The sequence below is a fragment of the Pygoscelis adeliae genome, unplaced genomic scaffold (genome assembly GCF_000699105.1).
Source record: "Pygoscelis adeliae isolate BGI_AS28 unplaced genomic scaffold, ASM69910v1 Scaffold290, whole genome shotgun sequence".
NCBI classification, from domain to species: Eukaryota; Metazoa; Chordata; class Aves; order Sphenisciformes; family Spheniscidae; genus Pygoscelis; species Pygoscelis adeliae.
The window spans coordinates 861133-871606 of NW_008823965.1; the positions used below are offsets into that span (position 1 = coordinate 861133).

General features: G+C 33.9%; 1 protein-coding gene across 1 annotated transcript in view; it reads left to right on the top strand.

Moving 5' to 3' along the window:
* Positions 1–10474, top strand: part of BRIP1 (BRCA1 interacting protein C-terminal helicase 1) — a 61560-nt gene that overhangs the window by 50616 nt on the left and 470 nt on the right. Inside the window, exons 16-19 of the mRNA XM_009323961.1 lie at positions 4723–4835; positions 7187–7269; positions 8965–9264; positions 10051–10472. Coding sequence (XP_009322236.1) covers positions 4723–4835; positions 7187–7269; positions 8965–9264; positions 10051–10472 — 918 coding nt within the window. The remainder of the gene's footprint in view (positions 1–4722; positions 4836–7186; positions 7270–8964; positions 9265–10050; positions 10473–10474) is intronic.

Here is a 10474-nt window from a genome sequence, read left to right on the forward strand (position 1 = left end):
TTTAGATACAGCTTTTAGTAGGTCTACCGAGGAGCGAGGATGTTTGAAGCATATTCTATGACTCACCCAGGTCTTTACACGTGCATTATTTAGTCTTAAATCTCACAGACGTTGTTACTGCTTTTGAAGTGAGGGGGGGAAGTTAAATGCTGCACTATTTAATGCTACTTCTATTTAAGGATTTTCAGATGTAAAAGAAAAGAAATAGGTTTTCATGTCTCTTACTTTCCCGCACTTACAAACTTTTATGATTGCTTGGCATTCGTCAGAAGGAAAGTAGATGGCAAGTATTTTCTTGAAGAATTCTAATTATTGCTATTTCAGGTGGAAGAGAGACTCTAACAGGACACATGAGATTTTTAGGACGGTAGAATTGCTTAAAAACCATTTTTATGTCTTTTTTGGGGATGGAAGCAGGGAATGACCACCTGGTATTTTTTGCTTGTTTGTTTTTAGGAGGGGGGGGGTTAGTAAATGTTAAACATGAATGTGTCTTTTAAATTTTTTTGGATTATATGAGCAAAACGGTTTTTGTTTTCATTACTATTTTTCCTCTCATAAAACCAGAGAAACAAGTCAGTGGAATGCCAGAAAACATTTATATCCGTTTTCTGGTTTTTATTTCCATGGAGGAGAGCGTTGGGGAGTGAAGGGCATGAGTTTACACATGTGTGTGTTTATGTACCAACCTACACGTGTGCATGTGTTGACACAATTCCAAGTTTATTTGCCTTTTTCCTTTCAGCAGTTGCCTCTTTCTTTAACCTGGGCTGTCACAGCACTGCTAAGTGCTGATGTAAAGAGAAATGCAGGTTTAGATGAGTGCTCTGTTTAACTGCTCACAATAGTGCCATTGTATTCACAAATTTCTGTCTTGTCTGTAGACTTCTGGGTAATCTGGTTTGTAATCCCACAGGTTACAAACCGGAGGTCATTTTTAATCTACCAGAGAAAATAGGAGACAGTTGAAGATATTTGTGAAGTGATGTCTTATCAAAGAACAGGCCTGGCTTGTTAACTATTAGTATTAAAAAAAATCTTGGGATTTTTTTGTTTGTCTTTAGAAAGCAAAGTACAGCACTACATTTGGTTAAGTAAAGTAATGCATCTAAAAAAAATCTTGAAACTTTGCCAGATGAAGTAAAACCAAACACAGTTTATTTTGCTGATTTAAATCGCACAAAATAAAAAATTATGTACTATGGCTTAGCCCGTTCAACCTTCATATTGTGATACTGGCACTGATACAGTATTCTACAGGTATATTGTACAAGTACGGGTTACAGTATTCTGACTATGAGTGGTAACTGCCCCAAATGCACATTCTCCAGTCCTGCTACGCTTTGCTGTTAGCTCTTGAGGTCTAAGGTCCTGTTCTTTGTCTGAGATAAAATGAGTCTGGATGAGTGTCTGTTGGACCATCTGCTTGTTTTTACTGAAGTAAAATTTTAAAAAAGTAATTAATTGTGTAGCACAGTAGTTTTTATTCTTTGTAGGTTAAATGCTTTCTCCTTAAAACTTCTTAACAGGTAAATTAGCATGTAGGATGCTGTGCAGACCTTTAGCTGAAGATAGGTAAAATGAGCTGAAATTGTTTCACATTTCCTTATCTCAGTTGTAATTATGACTGCAAAACAAGGAGAAGCTTTATATTTACAGAACTCAATTTAAAGGAGAAAGCGGTGCTTTAATTTTATTGTCTAACCACTGATTTTTCTGTAGAAACAAATCGTTCATAATAGATTGATATTTGTATACCTTGCTGTTAAATATAGCCATGTTTTTGTTAATTTTGAATAAATTTGGTTCAGCCTGGCATGTTGCTAAAAAAGCGTGCTGCAGGCTTCTGTATCTGAATTTGCAGGTTATTTTGGGGTTCAAAAACAAGCTCTAGTTTTGAGCTAGTCTTCTGAGCTTCGTGCCATAAGCTAACTGATATAGTCCATGGTCATTGCAGTATAAATCCACTTTATGTACTTATACATCACTTGAATCCTGAATAAGTCTGAATTTCTTCATGTGAAGCAATGTTACCACAGGTAACTTTTTTTTTGTGGTTTATCAAACACTTAAAATCTAATATAATGAATGTTGTTTAATGTTGTTGTTGTTGTCGTTGTCAAACTTGTATTGCTAAGTTTGATTGAAAAATATGCTTGAAAATCCTTTTGAATTGTAGCAGAAACTGCCTCAAAATATTTTTCCAAGTCATTAAAAAAAAATTTGTTCATGGCATTTATTTTTTGTTGCTGTTTCTCAGTTAATATTCCATAGTGAAAGATGTCGAACTAATTAAGCATTAAAAGAACGAGCGGTTAGCAGGTATAATGTTGTTAGACTTCAGTTAATGTGAATGTGACCATGACCTCCCAGACAGATCAAAGACTAATCTGTCTGACAGCTACAAGATGGCAGAGCTTGCCACGGGCCTTCTGCCGCTGCTTGCTGAAGCTATTTGTCTGTAAAGCATGCCTGATAGCTAAGAGTATATTTTTAAGGATGAACAGGTAAAAGTAAAAGGCTGTCTTTTGACATTTTAACTAATCCCTTCTAGCCTGTGGTTTACTGCACATTTAGGATATTTGCTAGCAGGAGAGACTGGCTTTTTCACATATGTAACATGTCATTTTGAATTGGGCGTTGATTTGATGCTTGATAATGTAAGAGTTATACAATGAAATAGATTCCGATTGCATTAAAATGACATGCCCTGGCCTTTTACCTTTAGTAGACTTATAATGAAAACTGAACTCTCAGCAATGTAAGTTGTCATCTCATGCTGAGACATGATTATTTAAGTGAGAAAACAGAATGTTTATTTTCTGTTAACCCTTTTTTAATTAAGATAGAAAAGAGGTTTTAAAGATACATTACACGTTTAGACCAAGAGAATATGGATTTTTATATAATTTGAGAAATGAGATGTCGTTGATGTGCAGTACAAGCAGCATACATTTGCATAATGCTAACATGTATTAGAAGAATGTAAAAGTAATGTATTTTATTCACAGGGTAATGCAATACAATGTAGATGATCTGACTGGTTTGCGTTCTCCTGTTACTTCAGTGGGTTTATGCACATAATTAAAAACATCGTAATTTTTATCAGTGTAAGACCCATGACTAGTTACTCTAATACTGTTTTGAACAGTCTGCTCATGAAGTAAGAAACTGTGGTAAAGCTACGTTTGTTACAATTGGCCAAAATCATACTGATAACAGAAATTCTTCAAAAGAGGAAATTGTTAGAAAACTTACCAGGACTAGAAGACAAATGCAAAGTATGTATAGGAGTATATTGTCTTTAAAACATAACGAATGACTTCAATGAAATTTTCCAACATCATACCTCATTTGAAATGGTGAGGAGTAGCCTTTTGTTTCTCCAGGTAGTGTCTCCTTTTGGAGAAATGCAGATATGCTTAAGTTCCTTTTTAAGGAACGGTTTTAATGTTCATAAAATGTTCAGAAGAAATAATCTTCTGTTTTGAAAATTACAAAGGAAACCTCACATGCCAGTCAATAAATGCTGAGTGACTGGAACAAATATTAAATCTGTGAAATCAAACTGAATTTACTTTCTGGCTGTAAAGATTGAATTTGTAAATTTGACAGGCAATTTAAAGGGCATAAGTACATAAAATAAAATTCCTTATCCAAATGCAACTTGAAAGTTACCTGTCAGAAGAGGTTAGAAGTCTGCTGTTTTCTCTCCTGAAGCGTTGTCCTTTCACTTGTCAGTTTAGAAAGGTTAATACTGTACAAAAGAGCAATGGAAAGACCGTTTTTGGTGTAGTTTTATGTTTGTTTATTTAATAAAAATAAAATTCAGTCTGTCCCCCCCAATAATAATAAAATATTTTGATATATGTTGGAACTGTGTGTAATGTCCAAATACAAATTCTCGTTCAAATTCAGATCGGGCATTGTATGTGTAGTTATCCACATGATTAGAAAGGGGAGGCAGGGGATTTCTTTTGCAGTTGATATCAGATCTGCTTTTGAAGCAGCTAGAAGAGAGCATTTTTAAAAAAAAGAGGAGCTTGCTCTTTTCTGCCTTATGCTAGCCCATGGGCCTGCAAACCTTAGCTGCCGCCTTTGCTTCACATTTAGCCAGTGAAACGTTTGTTTCCAAACCGCAGAAGGTGGTGCCAAGCTAGGAATTAGAGTTGGTGTTGCTGACTTCTGCTACTTTGGCGAGGTCACTCTCTCTCTGAAGTACTTTAGTAGTACTTAGTACTACTACTTAGCTTCTGTAGAAGAAGGGGTTATATTTGCTTAACCCTCACTTGAGAAAAGTATGGTCTGGTCCCAGCAGTAGATTAGGAGTCAGCGTTTGTTATAAAGGAAACGATAAAGATCTCCATTGTACCATTTACTTCCAGATGAGCAAAGAAAACTGTGGTCTAGTTAGTCCATTTACTTGTATCTAGGTTTTTTTTTTGCCTGTGTGAACAGCTTATCCTTCTCTTGCTAGCACAGCGATTTGGATAAGTGTGTGGTGGTGTTATTACATATAAATTATTGGGATAGATCACACATTAAGAATAACTTTAGAAGGGTAAAAACCATAGTTGGTTAGTATACAAAATACAAAGTTGAAACACTGAAGCACACTTTGCATATTCACTTATTTAATCAGTGTTTGCTTGTTTTCCCCTTTTATAATATTTCCTTTTCAACGTCATTATTAAAGCCAGTATTTTATGATTTCTTTCTTAGGTTGAATTAAAGAGGAAGTACAATGACCAGTACAAAAATACAAGAGGCCTTTTACCAGGGAGTCAGTGGTATGAAATTCAAGCTTATAGGGCTCTGAACCAAGCTCTGGGAAGGTGAGATAAACTGAACATAATTAAAAATATATATATATGTAGAACTTCTTTTGCAACATCGTTAAGAATTAATTCCTCACGTTAACACAAAGGGGATAAATCAGGCCAAAATACTCATATTGCAGAAATCAGGTCTTCAGCTGTTCTGTGCTGGCAACTGTCTGGTTTTCAGTCTGTTGTGCATTTGAGCGTTGTTATAATTCAGAGTTTTTGTTTTACATTCAGAATCCACTTTAGTTTGGTTGCAGGTTTTATTGCTTGTAGTCCAGATATACAGAAAGGAAAGCGTTTGAGGAGACAAATAGTTCTTGAGCTTGTAAACCAAATGAAAATTCTTAGGTCTTTTCAAATATATTAATTGTTCACACTCTTGGTGGGCTCAGAACAGTTGTTTGATGATTAGCCTACAAGTATTTTTGAAAGGGAGAAATAATGGGTTTTTTTCTCAGACCTTTGCAAAAGGTCAATTCAATTATGCTCACTGATCTCTTTGCAGGTTTAGAAGAAGTGGTATAGCTTACTCTCTCAAATGAAAAAAATCCCCCAAAATTTTATTGACAGGATAGAATTAATTCATCCTTCTCCAACAAAATTTATCATGTACATAGATAGATATAGCTGTCTGTCATCCATATCTATCATAGATGCCATATATCTGTCACAGATATATAGAGGTACAGACACAGATTTATAGATAAGAAGAGAAACATCAGCTGGAAGACTTGTTATTTGAATTAGACCTAATACAAATGTGATGACATAAATGAAGATTTAGAAAGAAAATTGAGAGAAAATAGTCTACGTTAGTAAAATCTCATTGTAAATTCTTGTTGTTACAGGTCTGATTTCTTAGATTCATTTTTGGAGAGCATTAGTTAAAATTAGTTAAGAAAAATCTAAGAAAGTTGTGGAATGCTAATAGTAAGAAAGGAATTTGAAGTTTTGTCACTGTGAAATAAATTTTAACTTAAATCTCGTTTTAGTGAAAATTGCTTATTTTATCATTTATCATTTGAATGAAATTATGCTAGTCTAAACTTAAATGGAGAAAATAGAATTCCATTCTGACATAAATGTATAAATTGTGTATCATACCATTAGACTAAGTTCTTACTAAACTGAGATTTGGTGAAGGATGACAGCGTATGTTGACTATTTTTATAAAACCAGAACAGTCTGCTAAGTTGATACTAAGTTATATAGTAGATAGGCAAGCTTCTTACTGCAAAGACGCCTGCAGGGATAGAAGTAGGCAGAAGCATGGTAGTCTTCAACTTGGCACTTTTCTCTTAATTTAGTGCTGTTATGTTATATGAAGTAACACAAGTCCATGAAATGAAATAGCAGCCTTTGGGAATATAACAGATGGTGTGTATGGCCAGGTGACAATCATGCTATGAATTCCTTGCAGTGGTACTTTTCCTAAAAGTGTGGGATATGTCTCCAGTGGGCATAAGTCATTTAAACTATGAGTTAAAAGAACGTTTATTAAAGCAATGCAAAAATGAGAAGTTGGAAGAAATCTGTTTCTTAAAGATGTTTTGGTAGCTTTTCTTATGATGGAGAGACGTCAAATGTAAATAAATAACATTTATTTGGAGAGCCAGCCTTGTCGCTCCCATTTTAAGCCCTGACGCTGATATACTTGTGGTTTTATGTACATTTGTAAACATCATCTTCGAAAGTTGTCCTTCTCTTATACAATGGGGATAATAATCCTAAACTATTACTGACAGATTCTTTTCCATATTTCATTTATGTTATCTCTGTTCTTTAATAATTTTTTTCTGGCAGGCAGTATAGAAATCCAAATAATGTTAAAAATAATATCAACACATGTAAAGTGACTATTGGATTATTTCTGTAGGCCTCTAACAACTGAATTATGAACTCAACGGTATCGCTCACAGCTTTGATCTGTAGCATTATTCATTTCGTTACTAAAGAGTTAGGAATAACATGCAGTTTAGAAACAAAAAAGTGCATAGTTATTTAAAAAACTGCTTGCAGTTGCATCAGTCCACTTTCTTTTCTTTTACACTTTGACATGTTCTCCTTTCAGTGTTTATGCTGCCCAGTTAAGAGTGGAAAACAAATTACGTGGTTTGATTAGCTGCTGAATATTTGTGTGCGTTTTTTTAAATTTACCCATTTTCGTAATTCAAGAACTGAAGGAAAATTAAGCTTCCATGACATCCATAACGTTTTTGGTGCAAGACAGTAGGAAAGCACTTCCTGTATATTTTTGCATGTTTTAGCTGACTCATTGCAATCCCTGTAGTCTGATCTCCACAGTTTTAACTGTTTGTACTCTAATTATATATACACTCTTTTTTGTTGCTCACTTACAGGTGTATAAGACATAGGAATGACTGGGGTGCTCTTATTTTAGTTGATGACCGATTCCGGAATAACCCTAATAAGTACATAACTGGTAAGCTGTAAAAATCTTTCTGGGAAAGTTCCTAATATTAACAAATAGTGAAAAATCAAGATTACAGAAATATGGTGATACAAATACCAGTGAGTAGGAAAAGTCGTAATGAAATATATCCATTGAACTCAAATTGCGCAGTTGAAACTGAAAACTCTAAAACTGTACCCTGGTGTATTGCTAGTTCATTAAATACACTGAGACATGTTGATACTGATGTTCAGTCAATTTAATTTCTTTCCCCTTTTGGGACGTACAGGTAAAGATATAGAAATTTCAGTGTGCAGAATTTGAGAATTCTTTCTTAAAATGGGACCTGTAAAAACTTAAGGGTACTTAATCTTTGCATATTAAATATATGTAATGTGTGTATACGTACGTGTGCATGTGTATATATGTGTGTATTAAAAATAGTTACTGAATTTTTATTTGGACTTTGGATAAGTCTCTAGTGGATGTATACTTTCTGCCTGTAGGGAGCTTTAATGATTAGGGTTAGCAGTCTGAATTAACATTCTGGCTTTTTAGGTAAGAACAAGTAAAGGTTGTGCCATTTGGAACCACCAAATGCTCAATACACAAAAAGTATTTTCTGTTTGTAGTTTTATACTGGCTAGAAAAAAATACAGATAAAATAAAACAGGTCATGCACCCTACCTTAATAAATATAAAAAAACAAACAAAAAAAGAAATTGCTACGGAATGCATTATGTATCCTTGTTCCTGCTCTGTTTAGAAGATGGGCAAAAAGATGATGTAAACAGATAATGTTGCAGTCTAGTCAGCAGGTGGAGCTCAGCTGCTGTAATACAAGTCAAACCACTTTTCTGACATGTCTGTTTGTACTAAAAGTACATTTAAACTATCTAAGTAAACAGAAGTAATTCATATAGTAATACAAATAATCTATATGTTAGAGACTTGGTAAGATTAGTACTTTTTCTAAAGAGTAGAACTTCACAGAACCACCGAGTTCTCTGTTGTTCTTTTTTAACTGATATTAAAAGAATAATTAAATGGGTTTAAAAACACTTTTTAAAAATCAAGAAAGTTAGTTTTCTCTTCACCCTTGTGCGTTCCAACATCATCTAAACAGCTATTATGCTCAAGACGTCCGGTATTTGAGAACTTTAAAAATGTTTGCTGTATAAGAGCATATTGTATTATATTTTAGCCATTGGGCAGTTGTGATTCCTTCTGAGGAATATCTGAGTTAGTGTTACTTAATCTGAAATAAAGTTGTAAAAGCTTCACTATATTCTAATTTTTGTCAGACCCTGTCAGTATGGTAATGAATAGCTGTACTCTATGTAAGTTACTTTTTAATAATTCATGATAACATGCAAAATGAACACCCAGTCATAAAAGAAGTATAATGATGTTTTTGCAACACAGCAGTTTGACCTTAAAAAAAGTATTAGTAAAAAAGGTAAAGGACTTTTAATAAAAAAGAATATTTTTAGTATTGCTCATCAAAATACTACCATTGATTAAATCAAGTTTCCAGGAAAAAAAAAACTGGAAAGGAAGACATGCATTATCTTACTTTCATGAGCAACTTCTTGAAATCTTTGAGTCTGTCTATACATATGTAGAAGAATTTGCAATATTAGGGTACTATTTACTGATATGAAATACCTGGTATAGATGATGTAGTTTTGTAGTAACTCTTTTTTTTCTTCTTCTTTTTCTTAGGATTATCTAAATGGATTCGTCAACAAATCCAGCACCATGAAAATTTTCATAGTGCACTTGAATCCTTGCATGCATTTGCTATAAGAAACCAGAAAAGCATTGATTGTTCATCAGAGTGCAGCGGTGAATTTCTCCACGTACCTTCAAATTCAAAAGACCTATCACAAGCCTCTCAACAGGAGGCAACTATTCATCTGTCACCAGATGTTCCTGCTAAAAGTGAGGAGCAAAATTTGGTTTCAGAAATTAATTTTACTACAACAATCAGCTCAGTTAATCTTACAGCATCAAATCAGCCGAGTAACATCATGGCAACAATGAAACAAAGTATGTTCGTTTCCTGTGGAAAAAACTTCATTAACAATTCTAAATGTGAAGTTGCATCTTTTTTGGAAGAAACAAATGGTTTTTAAAATTACAGAAGTGCTACGGTGCAAAATGATAATTATTCACAAATGTGTATGAGTTGTGGTCAACAGACTGAAATTAATTGTCATTCCATCTGATTGTCTTAAAACAATTGATAATGTTTGATAAGTTTATAGTACAGTCAAAAATGTTTTCACTTAAATTTCTTTGAAATTTATGAATTGAAAACTATGAAGATAATTTAAAGTATATTTGAAACACATAAAGAGTAGCATTATTGCAAGATGAGTGCCTTGGTTCAAGCTACATCTGTTTTGTAGACATTGCTGTGAGACACCCTTCATATAATCTCTTCCAGTACCAGCTTTACAAGTAAATATCTATCCATTCCTAAATTTTAGGAAAGCTTATGGCTTCATTTCAGGCAAGAAAGATGTAAATAACATAAGAGCATAATAATAAAAAATTACAAATTCAAAATCCAGTCATACTTTACTCTAACTTTGCATATGCCAGTTAATCTATTGATTTAATTAAGACAATTCATGTGCAAAGATAGTTGTAACATGTGGGCTTTTGTTTGTATTGGATCTTAATGAGTATTATAAAATAACTGTAAACCTAATAAAACAGTGGTAATTTTGATGGGCTAAACGGCCTGTAAATCAGCGGGGGGAAGGCATATACAATTAATTAATGTTTTGTGATTTTTCACAGGTGGCCAGAAAGTTGATATAGAGAGTCATTCTCACCATGTAACACAAAGAAGAAAACATATGGACTCCACACCCAAAACACCAGCAACTGAAATAGAGAGAGAAAAAAAGAGTGGTTGGACTAATGCTGATATTATGAAAGAACATTGCTGCTTTAAACCACTGACTTCAACACCTTTGCCTGTAGCCAAGAACTGCATGTCCACAGCTAGTAGCAAACAAAAGAATATGAATAGGGCTAGTGAACTTATTGATAGAGTAAATCAATGTCAGCCATCATTAATTTCAGAACATAAACCAAGTGTACCAGAATCACGTTTGGAAACAACTAATTTTTCAGTTAAAAATACTGAGGCTCCAGTTGCTGAAGAGCATCCTGATAAGCTACAGCTTCAAGTTGAGCCCTGCAGTGAGTTTCCTTCAGC